Source organism: Protopterus annectens, chromosome 3.part0 (assembly GCF_019279795.1).
Source record: "Protopterus annectens isolate FY-2018-M chromosome 3.part0, PAN1.0, whole genome shotgun sequence".
NCBI classification, from domain to species: Eukaryota; Metazoa; Chordata; order Ceratodontiformes; family Protopteridae; genus Protopterus; species Protopterus annectens.
In genome coordinates this window covers 508,094,272-508,112,381 of record NC_056731.1, presented here as the reverse complement: position 1 = coordinate 508,112,381, position 18,110 = coordinate 508,094,272, and the positions used below count along the sequence as shown (strand labels likewise).

The 18,110-nt window shown below is 42.6% G+C and overlaps 1 protein-coding gene across 1 annotated transcript in view; it reads left to right on the top strand.

Annotated features, from left to right (window-relative positions):
* Positions 1–18,110, top strand: part of SNX25 (sorting nexin 25) — a 1,427,683-nt gene that overhangs the window by 207,669 nt on the left and 1,201,904 nt on the right. Inside the window, exon 3 of the mRNA XM_044064925.1 lies at positions 10,417–10,633. Coding sequence (XP_043920860.1) covers positions 10,417–10,633 — 217 coding nt within the window. The remainder of the gene's footprint in view (positions 1–10,416; positions 10,634–18,110) is intronic.

Genomic DNA, 18,110 nt, shown 5'->3' with positions numbered 1-18,110 from the left:
TCGCATGTCATTCTGCTGCCTGATTCCATTTGTTGCTGCCAGCTTTCAGATAAATGCCCCATTGGGGATTTGTTTCTTTGCTACTGTCTTTTGTAATTAGTTCATGTCATCCAGGAAGGGCAAGTGTAGGTGTGGAAGGCAGATTCCACATAAAGATAGCCACGACCCTTGTCTTTTCTGCCTAGGCCCCAGTCATGACCACTGTTCCTGTTCTCTTTGTCAGGCCTTTGTTTCTAAAACTTTGTGTATCCGACTGTTGGCTTTAAATCTTTATTTAGAGAATCAGCATCTTAAACATCTGGCTAAAGATGTTATGGAGGGTTCCAGGGGTCCTTCAGCTGAGCTGATTTTGAAGAGGAAGGTTGGCTAACCTAGGTCTGAGTCCTGTTCGACTGCAGCTCTTACTTCTGATGTATCTGTTGAGATCAGTGACGATCCGGTGTTGGGTTCAGAGGTCAGGTCTTGTTCCTCAGTGGGTACCTCATTGGAAGCCGCTATGGAATCTGACCTAGGCACGTCATCAAAGGCAGTGCAGATGTTCATTTCTGGTGGACAAGGGGAACCACGGCTCACTGTGCTTGAGGGCCCTGAGGGGGGCATTCCCTCTGCTGCTGCTAGAGATTAACCTCAGACCGTTCAGCACATTAGGCCTACGTCGAGTTCCTCCAATTTGCCTCATGCAGTAATGCATATAAAGAAAAAACAAAAGACTAGACACTGTCAGGTCCCTTCCACTGCTCAGCCTGACTGGGATGCTTTCTTTTATGGTTTAATTAAGGCTCTGATGGCTTTGAAGTCTTCTTTTGCTATTCCTGTTCCTCCTTTTACATCCTCTCCTGCTCAGAGTTGGGAACAGGTTCTTTCTCCTGATAGTGATGACTCCTCCTCTGATGAAGATTCCTTAGCATATGCCACACAAATTACATCTCCTCTAGAATATGCATCTCCAGAGGAGGAATCTAATGGGAGAGATTCTGTTAACAAAATGAGGGAATTCTTCAAATAGGACTGTTACCAAATTTCTATAGAGCAAAAAAAGGTCTTATGACCTTTTGCAGATGGAAGTTCCTGCTCCTTCTGCAGTGTCTCCCATCCTCACAACTTTCCTGGACCCTTTTGCTTCTTCTTCCAAGACCCCTGATTCTCAGGCTCCTGCCCCCAAGAGACCAGACAGATTTTACAGGGTGCCTGATGAATGCAAGTTCCTCTATAAGTGTTCTTCAGCTGATCCAGCTGTTGTTTCCATAGCTTCTGACAAGTCTTCCAGGTTATCTCCTTTTGTTGAACTTCTGTCTGATAAGGAGAGCAAAATTCTGGAGATACTTGGTAAAAAGGTTTACACGTACTCCACTTTAGCTATCAGAGCACTGAATTATGAAACCCATATGTCTGGGTATTCCTTGGCTCTACTTTCATAGGCTTCACAAGCTCTTGCTTAATTACCAGACTGAGATTAAAACTCAGGTTGTGTCTCTTTGAGTTCCTCTTAGTAAGAAGATAGACATTCCATTAAGTGTAGCTGTGATGCTGTTGAGGCATCATCCAGAGCTGCTGCATCTGGCTCTGTACTTAGGTTGAGGCTTCAACCATTGTAAGGCAAGATTAAAGAGCAAAACTGCTAGATGCTCCTTTGGATAAATCTGCTCTTTTTGGCTCTGCAGCTGCAGACTTATTTAAGACTCTGCAAGAGAAAGGAAAGGAACTTCAATATTTAAAGCGCCTATTCATTTCTCCTGTTCCTAATTTCCATAGGAATTTTCCTGCTAAGACATCTTTTGTTAGGAGACCAGTTCGCTCGTCTTCTGCTTCCAGGCCTGGAAAATCTATTAGGAGGCTTCCTCAATCCAAACCTACTGCTTCTGCTTCTTCCACTCAGCAGCCCTTTCAAGCCAGGCCCAGCTGTCTGTGAATACCTGCAGCCTCTTCCAAGTCTTACCGCTCTATCTCTTTATCTATCCCTCTCTTTTCCAGCTTGGGCAAGGATCACTCAGGATTCCTGGGATGTTCTTCGTGCTTCACTGTTGCAGTCATTACATTTGGGTAGTCTGCTGGCAGGTTGGCCTCAGTCGGCCTGATTAACAAAGTCTTGGGTCCGGCATTGGTTGCTGTCTCTTCCATGATGTCAGGGGTATAAAACATGCAGCCGACACCATTACATCAGTCTTTATTGCGAAGCAGAAGCAGTTCGCAAGTGCTAGTCGGCCGACTCCTGAAATTTTCATTTTTGAGTTTCAGAACCGAAGTCTTCAACTAAAAGCAAAGTACCCCATTGGGGAAACTTTTTCTTGCTCCTTACCAATGTCAGTAAAAGTTAATAATTGCATTACTTGTGGGAAGCAAATACCTCATAAGGATTTTCATTTGTACTGTATTCCTTGCCTAGGCCCTGACCACAATGTACCTTGCTGTCGGTTTTGTGCTAAATGTAATCAACTCACTATTAAGCGTCGGTATATTTTTGCTTCTGAATATTTTGGCTCACGATTTAATTATCCAGAAATGTCGTCATTTAGCAATCCGACTACCGGAATACCTAAAAAATGCAAAGAAAAAGACAGAGACAGTCCATCGCGGTCCAAAACTGATGACAATGCTTCTCCTAAGCCAGTCGCCAGTTCGCCGGTACTCAGTGAGGCGCTTTCGCAGCCCCTGATACCTGCCACTTCTGATTCGCAGGCTTCTACTGAGCCCCATTTGGAGTCCGGTATGCCTCGAGATACTTCAATTATGGAACCGCGGATGTCTCCACCTTAGATGGGTCTGGAGCAGCTGTGCAGGCACCGGCTTCTGAGGGTGTTTTCAGGCCTACAGATTTGTATATTAGACCGACGCCATCTTCAAAACTAAGGCCAAAATCTAAATCTATGTCTAAAAAAAAACGATGCCTGGGCCGCATGCCTAAAAAATGAATGATCAAAATGGCTGAAGATTTTATTACTCTGATCAGGGGTAGCCAAACCCCCTCCTTCTAAGAGGCCTAGGTAAGACATTGATTATGAATCTTCTGAACAGGATTCTATTTCTTCTGACTCTTCTAATGAACAGGATTTGTCTATACCTACTTATGAGGATTCTGATGCAGAAGATACCATTCCTTCTGCTTCTCCACCTGAGGATTTTTCTTTTGGGGAAACTTTACATACCTTAAGGGAACATTTCCACTGGGAAAGTCAGGATTTCTCTGAATCTAAAAAGAGACTAAGGGATTTTCTTCTTCTTCCTCAGCATAGGCCTTTGGCTATACCTCATGTTCTAGACATTGTTGATGTTTTTTTCGGAATCTTGTATGGCTCCTGATTCTCTGCCTCCGGCTCCTTTTAAGCCAGACATATACTACAGGGTTCCTGACTCCCACAAATTCCTTTTCAAAAATTCTTTTGTAGATCCTGAAACCATTTTTCAGGGTCCCAAGGGCATTAAGGCCTCTACTGCTAAAAATTCCACCCCTTCTGATAGAGCTTCCAGGGCGCTGGATAGATGGGGTAAGAAGGTTTACACTTCTGCAACCCTGGCAATCAGGGCTTTAAACTGTCAATTTCATATGCTTAAATATCAACAGCATATCATGCGACTGCTTAAACAGAAAATTGTTAATTTCTGACTGTGTGGAAAATAAAGATTTACAGGATTTATTGCATTCAGCTGAACAAGTTGGAAAACGTACTTTGCTATGTGGTTTTGATTCTTTGGAGGCCTCTTGCAGGGCTGCTGTAACTGGGTCTGTGTTAAGAAGGCATGCTTGACTCAAAGAGCAAACTCTGCCTGATCATGTTAAAGCAAAATTGTTGGATGCTCCTTTACAACAGGACAGTCTCTTTGGTAATAAGACTGAAGAAGTTTTAAAGAAGATGGAAGATAAAGCTAAATCTATGCAAACTGTGGAAGATTTCTTACAAGTGCAACCTCCAAGATTTAGTAGGCACTGGCCTACTAACAACTGGTCCTTTCCAGTTCCTTCGAGAGCCACTCAAGTCAAACCAAGACATTCCAAAGGCTCCAGGTTTCAGTCACAAGAGACTTTTAGAACAAAGCAAAGGGGTGCCTTCACCTCCAAATCTGCAAACATCAAGGCACCTCCCTATGGTAAACAGTCTCAGTGACTTCCCTCTACAATTGCCAAGCACTTACCTCTTAGCTGCCCCTTTGGGTGGAAAACTGGCACTTCATGAAAGAAACTGGCAACTTGTAACCCAGGACAAATGGGTTTTAAATATAGTATCCCAGGGATACAGATTTCATTTCCACACGTTGCCAATCCCAAACGGATGGTCAAACCTGCCCCTAAATCAGTGGGCAGAGGCCCAGAAACAAGTACTGTCCCACATGAACATGAGGGATATTCAACCAGTACCAGAAGAGGAAAAGGGACAAGGTTTCTATTCAAGACTTTTCCTGGTACCCAGAAAAGACAAATCATGGCGTCCAATTCTGGAATTATCTACTCTAAACACATTTCTGGATATTCCAAAATTCAAGATGCTGACTCTTCCAACAGTTATTACCTATGCTAGGCAAAGATGCCTGGTTGGTAACTGTAGACTTAAGAGGCTTATCTTCATATCCCAATCAGGGAATCTTGCAGAAGATACCTCCGCTTCAAAGCAGGCTACTTGCATTACCAGTTTTCTGCACTGCCCTTTGGCTTATCTACTGCGCCCAGGGTCTTCACAAAGTGCCTGGCTCCAGTAACTGCATTTTGCAGGCAAAGAAATATTCAAATATATCCATACCTGGACGATTGTCTAATTCAGGCAGAAAACAAGGACATTCTTCTAAAGCATCTGGCATTTGTAAAAAGGGTTCTAACTTATTTAGGGTACACCATAAACGAAAAGAAATCACAACTGGTATCCTCTCAAAAAATTACATTCCTGGGTGCAAGCTTAAATACAACTGCCCAGATGGCTTATCTTATGCCAGAAAATCAAATTCATTTGGTAACTTATTTCAAACAGGTGGCCACAAAAACCCTGCTATCTGCAAGACAAATTCTGCAAGCCTTGGGTGTTCATGGCCTCCTGCATTCATCTAATTCTATATGCAAGACTGCATATGAGGAAACTTCAGTGGTACTTAAAAAATTTATGGAGTCAACATTGTCACAGCCTGGAAATGATGATTCCTAGCATACCTTGCCTGCAACTAGAGTTCCTATGGTGGGCAGAGGCCTGCCACCAAAACAAGGGACTGCCATTCACTCCACCCCCTGCTGCCCACACTCTAACAGACACATCAGACCATGCTTGGGGGGCTCATCTGGCAGGGAAGTGCATTCAGGACAAATGGAGCCCAAATCAAATGCACCTTCATATCAATCAGAAAGAGATGCTAGCTGTACAGAATGCACTGACAGCCTTCAAGGACTACTTTCATCCAGGACAATTAATGATAAAGACAGAACACCACAGTTATGTGGTGCATAAACAAGCAGGGGGGTACACACTCATACCCCCTTTGCAGACTAGCCATGGCATTGTGGAACACTGTCTTGACCTACCAAATACAACTACAAGCTCAATTCCTGCCAGGAAAGCTGAACACTCTGGCAAACGAACTAAGCAGAAATCTCATGGATCCACATGAATGGAAATTGGAACCACGGATTTTCAACATGTTGACACGCAAATGGGGGAGTCCAGACATAGATCTTTTTGCCTCACCCCAGAACTATCAGTTGGACAAATTCTGCACAAGAACTCATCACAAAAAAGCCTGGAAAGTGGATGCTCTATCATTCATTTGGAAAAATCTATCAGTTTATGCCTTTCCTCTGCCTCTGCTCTCCAATGTTCTACTAAAAGTCAAACAGGACAAACCAAAAATGATTCTGATTGCTCCAGACTGGCCTCGCCAACACTGGTACCCACTCCTGCGCAATGTGTCACACCTTCCACCGTGGCACCTGCCTCAGACACCTTACTTACTGTCTCAGCAGAACAACCAAATTCTGCACACTCTGCTCCAAACTTTGAATCTTGCAGCGTGGCTAATCACCTAAATTCACCCTTAGCATCCCTCAGCAAACCTGTGATGGATGTCATTTTGGAGGCGAGAAGGCCTAGTACTAGAAAATCTTATGCTGACAAATGGAAAAAATTCTGTGCCTGGAATCAATCACAAGGAATAAGCACAGCAGTGCCCAATATTCCTCAGATTCTACAGTACTTAACTGAGATGCTTCACAAGGGCCTGTCCTTTTCTTTCATAAAAATCCACGCCTCAACCATTTCAGCTCATTACAACACAGAACCTCCCCTCTTCTCTCATCCTCTGCTAAAGTAGTATCTCAGAGGGGCCAAAAACTTAAGACCACCCAGGAGAGCTCCAACCCCTGCCTGGGAACTCAATTTTGTATTGGAAAACCTCTCTCTCCCTCCTTTTGAGCCAGATGCTACTGCAGACTTAAAATTTCTCTCCTGGAAAACAGCTTTCCTTTTAGCAGTCACTTCAGCTAGAAGGATTTCTGAATTACAGGCTCTTATGGCAGTGGAGCCTTTCATTATTTTTTATACGGACAGGGTGTCTTTCAGGACCAATCCATCCTTCATGCCTAAGGTGGTATCCAGTGTGGCTCTTAATCAGACCATTCATTTGCCAACTTTCTTTCCCAATCCACAGAACAAGGGGGAGCGGATTCTGCATTCATTGGATGTACACAGACAACTTAGATTTTACTTAAACAGGACAAAATCTCTAAGAAAATCAGAATTACTGGTGGCATTTGCTGCAGGGGCAGAGGGAAAGGCTATTTCAAAGCAGACTGTTTCCAAATGAATAAGCCATTGCATTAATTTCTGCTATATGCACCATGGTAAAACTATCCCCCGGGGGATCAGATCTCATTCCACCAGGGCTGCATCTACTTCTACAGCCTTTCTCAGAGGTGTTCCTACCAGAGACATTCTAGAAGCTGCTACCTGGAGCTCAGTTCATACGTTCACCAAACATTACCATTTATTTACCTTTCTTCTCTAAATCCAGAGCTGGCTTTGCCACTGCTGTCCTGCAGGACCTTATAGCTGGTCCTAATGCTGTATAAATCCATCCTCCCAACCATATCTTTGGGAATCTACCCAAATGTAATGACTGCAACAGTGAAACATGAAGAAAATAATACAGTTGTGTACACTAACCATAAATGTAGATGTTTGATTGTATTCACTGTTGCAGTCCTGGTTATCCTCCCTCCAGCCCCCTGTTTTCCTCTTACTATACCTCTCCTTTCTTTTACTATGCTTAAAAGCCTTTTTGGTGTATTTGCTTTTGTTTGGAGGTATATTTTTTGTGTTTATTTTTAATTATATACATATATATATATATATATATATATATATATATATATATATATATAGTTCCCCATTTGGGGGGCATCTGACATCTGGGGCAAGAAAAACTGATGTAATGGCATCGGCTGCATGTTTTATACCCCTGACGACCTGACGTCGTGGAAGAAGGGACAGCAACCAATGCAGGACCCAAGACTTTGTTAATCAGGCCGACTGAGGGCAACCTGCCAGCAGATTACCCAAATGTAATGACTGCAACAGTGAATACACTCTAACATCTACATTTATGGTAAGTGTACACAACTGTACTTTGTCTGTTATCCAACAGGGATATTTCATGACTTGGAAATTTCCCCCCTTTCGTGGAATTCCACAACCCGCTTAAATCAACTGAATTTGTTTCCAGAGGTTCTATCTTGGCTACTTTCTTAAGGCACACTTCAAAATGTGCCAGTGTATCAGAGAGGCTGAGGGTTTTACTCAAGGATGTTTTTGATTCCCAGAAAAGATGGTCATTGGAGACCAATCCTAGATCTTTCTCACTTAAACACGTTCCTAGAAGTGCCATCTTTCTACATGCTGTCTTTACAAACTATTTCATCTGATTTTACCTCAGTCTTACATGACCTCTCTAGACATCAGAGATGCTTATCTACACATCCCCATCCATTTTCTGTACAGGAAGCGTCTTTGTTTCTCTGTGGGTTCTTTGCACTTTCACTTCTCTGCCTTGCCTTTTGGTCTTTCCACTGCCTCAAGTGTATTCACAAAGTGCTTAGCCCCTGTGATTGCCTTCTTGAGAGTCCAGGGTATCCAGGTATATCCATACCTGGATGACTTTCTTTTCCTGGCTTCTCTGTCAGAACAATTGAATGGCCACCTGCAGGTTTTGAGACATCTCCTTCAGAGTCTAGGGTTCACCATCAATTTCAAAAAATCCTTTCCGACTCTATCACAGGATCACATCTTCCTAGTTCCTGCAGGTTCAGGACAGACTTAATGATGTTTTTTCTTGCTACGGACAAGGTTCTATCCCTTATTGCTTTTCTTGAAATGCTTCTGCCTCTTCCCTCCATTACAGCCAGGGAATTTCTAAGACTTCAGGAGTTCATGGCTTCCACAATTCCTGTGCTTCCCTTTGCAAATCTCTATATGAGGAAATTTCAGTGTTTTCTAAAGTCAGTCTGGACATGGCTTGCTCACCCTCTGGAGTTTGTGATTCTTCTCTTCCCATGCCTAAAAATAGAGCTTCTTTTGTGGATTCAACAACCAACTCTGATTCCTGTGCTTCCTCCTCTTCTGCCCCAGATGTCTCAACATCTGTTCACAGACATCTCAGACACAGGGTGGGGGACATTTGCTGCCAAGAAGGTTTAGGGCTTTTGCTCTCCATCTCAAAGGAGATAGCATATCAGCATCAAGGAAATGGGGGCTCTGATTCTGGCTCTACAGGCCTTTCATCCTGTCTTTCAACCAGGCCCTCTGAAAATATTTACAGACAACACCACTGTTTTTTGGTATATAAACAAGTGGGGGACAAAGTCTTACCTTCTTTGCAGGTTAGCTCTCAGAGCATGGGAATTGGCAATTCAGTACAAGGTGACTCTTGCGGTTTACATTCCATCCACTCAAAACACTGTGGCAGACGCATTAAACAGGTCCGCGACTCAGTCCCATGAATGGATGCTTCACAGGGATGTGTTTCTGGACTTGGTCCACCAGTGGGGTACACCTCTTCTGGATCTATTTGCCTCCCCTCTGAACAGACCACTTACTCTATTTTGTGCCAGACTCCCACATCCTTTGGCTTGGAAGGTGGATGCCCTATCTTTCTCATAGAAGGGGATGTTTCTTTATGCATTCCCCCTTCCCTCTCATTTAGGAAGTTCTGCTGAAAATTCAACATGACAAACCAAAAATCTTCCTGGGGACTCCCTTCTGCATTTAGCCAAGGGCAGTCAGGATAAGTTACCTCACAGAGTGGACCTGCTTACACAAGACAAGGGATCTCTGCTTCATCCATATTTGTCAGCCTTATAACTGACCCTGTGGGTGATCAACTTCTGATTCCTTTTAGGCACCTTTTTCACAGGATATTCATAGGATTCTGCAGGAGGCCAGAAAACAAAGTACTAGAATGGAAGAGGTTTTCCATATGGTGTCTTTCAAGAAATCTGGATCCATTTTTAGTGGATATTCCAGCAGTTCTTTCTTTCTTGTGTGTCTTACTTAACAGTGGCTTGACATACTCATCCGTGAAAGTTCACTTGTCTTCCATTATTTCCACCTTTAGCGTCCAGATTGGAGGTAAAACTTTTCCTTAAAGGCGCCGTACATATTAAACCTCCCAGGAAAATAGTTCCACCTCCTTGAGATTTGAGGCTTTTGAGCCTACAGCCTCAGCTTCTTTAAAGTTCTGTACTTGGAAGACAGTGCTTCTGTTAGCCTTGATGTCTGCCAGGAGGGTTTCGGAGATTCAGGCTTTGATGGCTTTGCTGAAAGTTCTTCAGTGCAAAGTTCCTCTGCTCCTTCCTCCTCCCAGGGTTCCTGCTAAGCTTTGGTATTCTCCCACATGCAAAGAATACTGCAACATTGAATAGAAGGACATAGAATAGTTGTGTAAAATCTTACCATAACCATAGAAGTCCTTCTATTCTATCTTGTAGTATTCTGTCCCTCCCGCCTTCCCCCTTACATCTTGTTCCTTCCTTGGATGGCTTCTTATTGTTTCTTAGTTCTGGTGTTCCTTCTGGGGCATTTCAGTTCTGAGGATTGTACGTGCAGATGTCCTTTTATGGCCAACATTGTCAGAACATGCATGTGAGGTCCCACATCCTTGCAGTAGCTAAAAGCTGTTGTGTACTGGCTGGACGTCGGGTTGTTGGGAGGAGGACTTTCCACATGTAAAGAATACTGCAACATAGAAGAGAAGGGCATCTATGGTTATGGTAAGATTTTACATAACTATTTATAACCACAGAGTACTAAACAATGTAGATTGTTAGTTTTACTGCTTGTACCTAGTATGTTTCATTTGGCAGTTCATTTGTTGAAGATTCCAGTGGTGTAATGATTGTACTTGGATTTTATATACTTGCCTAGTCACTGTGTTTCTTTGCTTACCTTTCAGTATTTGACTATGGCTACAGGGATTATATTCTGACTTGGTATGGAGAACTTAGCAGAGATGAAGGACAGCTGTACCACATGTTGTCTGAGGACTTCTGGGAAGTGTCTAGGCAGCTGCACAACAGACTGAGTCACATGGATATAGTGAAAGTAGTCTGCATAGACATGGTCAAGGCTTTACATTCTCATTTCTGTAACCTCAAACCATTAAACTCAAGGTGAGTGCAGTAACTTGCACATACAATCTAATGAAAACACCAATTTTATGAACCTGAAGTCCTAAAGTTCAGGGTTTCTTAGTGGGTTGCTGTTTCAAAAGCAGATGAGTTTACAGTATTCTGAATTATGTCACATTGTTAAATTGCATTAATAGCCTTGGTTATTCCCGTAGTATGTTTCCAAACTCAAAGCAGAGAAAAATTACTTAATATCTTTAATTTATTAATGTTTTGTCTTTCGGCTTTTCCCGGTTAGGTGTCGCCACAGCGGAACTCCGATCTGCTAGTGATTGGCAGTAGATTTTTACGTGTCAAGTTGCTGGCCCTGACGTACAGCCTTCAACGAAGGTACACCCATTCACGCATGTCTCCACACAGAAGACGCTCTAGCTGAGAATCGAACAGGACAATGTCTTACTGGGAGGCGGCAACGCTACCGCAGCACCACCACCGCAGTATCTTTAATTTATTAATATTTTAATTTATTAATGTTTGCACTATTTCTAGTAGTATTCTGATTGAGACCAGTTCAGTCAGCTCATCATACTCACCTGCATGAAGTTTTTTTCTTTGGGGTGGTGACTGGCAAGAGTAAAATCAGAATTGGCTTTGTTTGCACCTGTTTAACTGGTCTAATTGTTTTAACAAATCTAAATTGAGGCTGCTTTGTGTGGGGAAAAATGTAATGGGTTTCAATGTATGACTACCACTTTTGGCTCCTAAAACATATTCTCGTAATGTTTCTTTTTTCTGTGCTTGAAATGCACTTAACATATTTGAAAAAATTACTTATGGATTTACTAGTATTTATACCCATGCATACAGATGCAGTGGTTAGATAGGAGTTTTACTGATTTTTTATGCAGAATTTTACCTCAGTTTTGTGGACATTGTAGCTGGCTGGGCTAACATTTTTGAGCTTTATTTTTTTGGCTATTTTTAATAAAACTAATGTAACTTATTTTAGTTTGTTCAGTTTTATTATGTTTATTCCTAATCATATCTGATGTTGCCTCTCAAATACAGACGTAAACAAAAAATATAACCTGTTCTGCTTTTGTCAGAAAAGGTTTATGAAAGCAAAAGTGACTTTTAAAAAGAACATGCAACTGTTCCTACTCTAATGTGCATAAGCATTGGAGTAGTAAGCAGATCTTAACTTTAGATGTCTTCTGCAGTGAATAGCTTGAAATGTCCTTTTCTGGTATATTTGGGACACGTGTTCCTGGCCAGGTCACATCACAACATTACAGACAAAACTAAGAAGATACATCCAATACATGAGATAACCAGTTCTTTTTTTACATTCACACAGTTCAGGTTTTGATCTAATGTTTATTCTAGGAAAGTTCCAACATTTGATGCATAATGTTTCAGCAACCTTCAGATATTTCTGCATTGATCAGTTACTTAGCCAGGACCTGCACTAACAATGCCGTGTTGCCGTTATAGTCTTTGAAAAGCATTGACATGAAGCGTGTCGCATATACCGTTTTTTCAATACATTGCACCTGTCAGCCTGTTGCATTCTGACTTTCAGGAGACGTGGAGGCAAGTTGAGATCTAAATCAGCTTTTAGAAGGTAGAGATTGTGTAGAGTACCAGGTGCAGACGCCAGCAGGTGTACCTGCCACACAATCCCTGGTCATTGCAGAATTAGGGGGAGAAAGTTAGGAATCTGTGGACAGACTTTCTCCTGTAAAGTGCATGCGTATGGTGGCTTTGAATTTCTCATGGATGATGGGCAGAGCTTGCAGCTTTCATCATCTGAAGACAAGAGTAGCAAGTGTACCCCAGCAGTCTCCTCTGGAAATGTGTCCAGGGGTGTCCATACTACCTGGGTTTTGATTACTTGAAATATGGTCATGCAAGGCCAACTTGTGTAGCACCATCCTGCAAGTCATCAGCAAAGACTCAATGATTTTTACTTGGAATCAAGGAGACTTTGTGTTCTGTCCTCCCCCTGGGTCAGGTGAGGTTCGGCTTGACTGACCGGCTAGGAGCAGGATTTGTCTTCAGAGTTACTTACCCTTAGGGAGTGAGGAGTGATACTGCCACTAGGTCCACACAGGTTTACTCAGTCTGGCTCCACCTCTGGTGCTCACCTTGCTGAGTGCATGTGCATGATTTCCTAACATTTTGAAGTTGCTTGTTGTCTGTTTGTTGCTTTGCTTGCTGGGTGAGTCAGATCTACCTCCATCTGGTCCACGGCTAGTGGGGAGTATCTTGCTGCTCAGTTTCCTGGAAAGGGAATTTGGAGGATCCAGAAGTGGTGGTTCTGTGAGAATGGCAAAGGCAATGAGGTCTGTCCTCCTTTCAGATGGCTTGTCCTTCAGCAAGACTTTTAGAATCGTAAAATTTTGTATGGACTGTTTTTGGTGCTCAACATTTCTCCCAGAAATGCCTTAATCGGTATCTGAACCACCCCATCCCCCCAACCACCACCATCATGGACCCTGTCTTGAAATGGTGTTGTATATAAGCTTGGAAGCATATTTATTTATTTATTGACATTTGATTACTGGGAAAGTCTGAATGGGTAGGAGCCCAATTAAAGAGGAGGCCTGGTGAGAAAAGCTCCAAGTATTACAAAACATTTTAAGAATAATAATTTCACAGCCTTTAAAAATAATACAGAAAAAATGTAGTTTGAGTAATTATACTAAATTAGGCATAATATGAAAACATTGGTTAAAAATAGATGCAAGTTGTATGACAATGATTTAGTTAGAGAAGTTTTAGCCAGTTTATAGAGAAATTAACGGTTAGTTAATATAATACAAACAGGAATTGCAATGTGAAGTGAGAGAAAAGCAGGCTTATGGTATATTTACAGAGAAAGCCAGGGAAGAGACATTGATAGAAGTAAGGAAGTGAGAGAAGAAGGGAGAGTAAGAAGATGTAAGGTATCAGTAAGTTTGTTTGTTTGTGTCTTTCGGCTTTTCCAGGTTAGGGGGTCGCCACAGCGGAACTCCAGTCCGCTAATGATTGGTAGTTGATTTTTACGTACCGAGTTACCAGCTCTGACGCACAACCTTCAACGAAGGTATGCCCATTCACGCATGTCTCCACGCAGAAGATATTCTAGCTGAGAATTGAACCGGACAGCGTCTTACTGTGAGGCGACAATGCTACCGCAGCACCACCGTAAGTATTTATCCATATTTAGATTTATAGTTTATCCTGGTTTTGATCAAGAACAGAGCCAGGTTTTGGCTAGTAAGTCTTACAGAATGGTTTTGAAGGATGGGGGGGGTCGATCTGATGGATAATAGATGAGGAGTTTCAGGCCTTAGCAGCATGGTACAAGTATAGATAGTGCCTAGCAGATTTGATAGGTTTGTGGACAGACAGGAGTTTTTGGTCATTGGATCATAATGACTGACTAGGAACATAGGTGTGCTGAATGTTTAGTGATGGACAAGCTGATGTATTCTGGATAATTTTATAGGTGGTAAGAAGCTGCATATATGTTAGTTGATTTTGTAGTTCTAATCAATTTAGACTTTCAGTGGTGGGTTCTGAAGGGGTTATTTGCTGTAAATTTAGGAACTTTGTTATAGGATTGTTCAAGTTTTGATTTTTGTGATGCCTAAAGGTTAGTAAGGATGGGAGCACCATAAAGAAGTGTGGGGAAGAGATGGTTAGTAGTAAGTGTAGCTTTACATGTCCTTCTATATCACTGTTGCAGTGTTCTTCACCGTAGGGATCTCCTGCCAAGATAACCCAGTGTCTGGCCGGTATACCAAAGCCTTTAGCTCTTGTATGGGCTGTAGGTCACACATTTGTACCCTGTCCAGGACATAGGGCATAAAGGTGACATATGGACGCAGTTACCCAGAACTTCTTTGTTGCCAGTTTGATTGTCATCATTGCTCATCGATCTGAATGCTCTTTTGATGTGCTAAATACCTAGCCATCAGATAAGTGTCCTGTTGGGATCTTTTTTCTTTTTATTTTGGTCTTATTCTTTTTTGGTTACCCAGAGTTCATATCATCCAAGAAGGGAAAATGTCGGTGTGGGAGGCAGATTCCCCATAAGGATTTTCCGTGTCTTTTTTTTTTTGTCTGAGTGCTTCTCACGACTATAATCCTATAGCATTTGTAAAGTGTTTGTGTCTAAGACTCTTAGAAATCGGTTGTCTTCTCTGGCCATCTGTCTCGATAACCAAAGGCTTAAACTGTTAGCCCAGGGTAGCATGGTGGAGTCTTCTAACCTCGAGGGCAAAAACATCTCAGATGGATTATTTGGCTGTCCAGCCACCACTGGGTGTTTCTGTTGAAACAGGTGATAACTCTGTAGGCCGTCCAGTGTCTAAGTTGGATTTGTCTGCCAAAACCCCCTCAGAGGCCAGCATAGATTGTTGCTTTTGGATGTTCCTGAGGTTTTGCAGGCATCTGCTCTGGACATCAAGAGAGAGCCATGGTTGATCATCTTGGAGGACCTTTGAGGGATTCCACAGATTCTGGTTAAGGAAGATATTCTGTGTACTCTTATTGAATCTCGTCAAGGATTGAAATTGGTGTTTGTTAGGGCTGAAATCCCCACCAAGAAAAAGCAGAACACTAACCATACTTTTGTATAGGTTCATAGGAGGTTATTAGGCTAATTGCCCTAGGGCCTTTACAATGCTAGCCATGTTATGTACATGTTCCCTAATTGACTTTGGTTAGATAGTCGTTATTTGCAGACAAAGTCTATGATAAGCACTGACTATCCCTGTCCATGAGAGACATAGGTGCCACCCCTATGGTGAATTTATGGTCTCCCATCCAATTGTCCAAGTTGAACTTGAATATGGTCATTGAGGAACTCTGCTTCACATGAATTGGGAGTTTATTCAAGAGGAGCATCAGTCTCTGGGAGATATGTCTCTCCAGCATGTTCTGTTAATGTTATAGGCTAGGTTGAGATCTCTGGAGCGAGTGACTCTTGTCCCATTTGATTTGTGGATGTGTAGCATTTACATTAGGGCAGGGCCAGAGACTGCTGTGAAGGCCAGGCACAAGTCGCCTCTCAGCAGCCTGTAGGATACAAAATACACTGACAAGACTTTCAGCCTTTCCATGTAGGATATGTTTTGGAGGCCCTGAATTTTCTTGGTGAGAAACCTCTGTGGTCTCCCCAGCTGCTGTAGGTGTTTGGTGAGGTGCATGCAAAAGGGGTGTTGTACTGTATTAGTGGTCTGAGAGTTAAGTATGGAGGAGTTATAACATCCTTTGTCTTGGATGCAATGCTGTTACTTATGAGATGTGCAATGTAGAAGGTGTTCATTACCACTGCGGACATGTGGTGATCGATGTTTAGATTGCTATCAACTTGTGTTCTCAAATCTCGTACCACTGGGTTTGAGCTTACAGGTGTGCTGTCAGTACTGTAATTTGCACGGACTTTCTCTTTGCCAAAGGGGACGATAATGCACTTTTTTGCATTTAGTTTTAATCTGTGGCTTTGGCACCAATGATTTGTCTGTGTTAGCCTCTTTTATAACATATTAACATAATTTGGGGATGCAATGATTGCACCCAGTTTGCAATCATTAGCAAACTTGGTAAGCCACAGACCATCTACTTTTGTCTGGACTTCTCAGAAATATATTCCAAACAGTAGAGGGCTCAGCAGAGATCCTTGTGGCCTACTGGTAGAGGTGGAATCCCCAACTTTGACAGTATGCATTCTGTAGGTGAACCAGTTGGCTACCCATCTAGTGATGTATGGGTTAATCCTTAAATGGAAGAGTTTCGCAATGATACCTGAGTAGGGGATTGTGTCAAAAGCCTTGGCTAAGTCAAGATAGGCAGTGTGTACTGGTTTGCCTTCATCAAGGCTTTGGTCACGTTCTCGAAGTCCATCAGGTTCAAAGAGTTTGAAAGTTGCCTTTGTCCTTGTTGATAAGATCCATGATGATTCTATCCATGTCCTTGCAGATGAGGCTGGTTAGCATTATGGGTGTATAGTTCACAGGGTCTGTTGATGGACCCTCTTTGTGCAAGGGGATTACTGTTGCTGTTCTCCACTCTGCTGGAACAAAGCCAGTGATCAGGCTTAGATTAAAGACCGTGCCAAGTGGTTCCACTAGGTCTTATCTTAGATTTTTTAGTAAGCAGCCGGGGATGTTATCTGGTCTCAGAGGTTGTGTGTTTGGCCTTTGAGAGCGTGGATATGATCTGCTCTTTGTAGATATTAGGTAGAGGACTGGCATCTGGTATGCTTTGGGGTATGGCTGGTGGGGACAGGGGGGTGAAGTTTCCATCAAATCTGTCAGCTGGCTGGCAATTTCTTCAGGTTCAATATGAGAGGGGTACCATCCATTACAAGTTCAGCACATAGTTGAACGTTCCCTTTTAGATTTTGGACGTAGATGAAGAATGCCTTATGGTTACCCTTAGCTAGAGATGCTAATTTTGCTTCATAACTAGTTTTAAAGGAGTTTACAAGAAATCTGATTTGCATGGAGGGTATTCTTCTGCAGAATAAGTTCCTTCTTGTTCTTGGACATCAGTTTTTTTCCTTTTGCTATATAACCTATTTATACTTGAGGTCCACCAGGGTGGCCTGTTTATTGTAAGGACCTAGCTTTGATCCAGTCAGGTACAGATGAGTCTGTATCTTTGTTTAAGTGGTTAAACAGGGCATTTGTGAACTCCCCTGCATAGGAGTCATTGTTGGCTGTGTTAGCAGGGGGTTTGAAACTTTTTATACGATAGCCTAGTAGTCTGTAACTTGCTTTGGAGAAATTGTTCATTTTTTGTTTTTTTTTGCTCCTGTGGGGGTTTCAGGTCTGATTGTAACTTCTGAAAAGACAGATTTATGGTCTGACCTTATCAGGGAGGGCAACACATGGGGTAGTGCAGTGACCCCCCCCCCCCATGTTGGTGAGTACTATGTCCAGGACGTTTTGAGTCCCTTGTTGGGGTGCAGACTAGCTGTTTCAGGGCATTTCTATTGCCAAAGTCCAGGAACCTCAGGGTGAGGGCGAGCATGTTTATGTTCATGTATGTCACCCAATCGACTGAAGGATAATTGAAATCTCCCATGACCAAAGTGTTTGGCTGTATAGTGAGTGACTAGTAAGTCTAGGTAGGCAGCGTGTTTCTATTGGTTCATGGTTGGGGATGTGTAGCTAGCAATAATGTAGTGTAGGGTGTTTTATCTACAGTTAGTTGAGCCTGGAGTAGCTCGACAGTCATACTGTTTAACCAGTCTTGAGGTGTATTTGGATTTAATGAAGATGGATACACCTCCACCTTTGGTTCTTTCACACTCATTTTTGGGTCTGAAATTGTGGAAGGCATTGTAGCCTTGCACAGCCAGAGTGCTCTCTGTGGCTTTGTGCAGTCACTAAGACATAGGTCAGACATCAGCATCTTCTGTGGTGAAGAGTGCTTCTAGGGAGTGCAGTTTCCTGTTTAGGCTCCTAGCATTAAGCAGCATAACCTCAGGTGGATTTTTTTACACTGGAAATTTTGTTTTGAC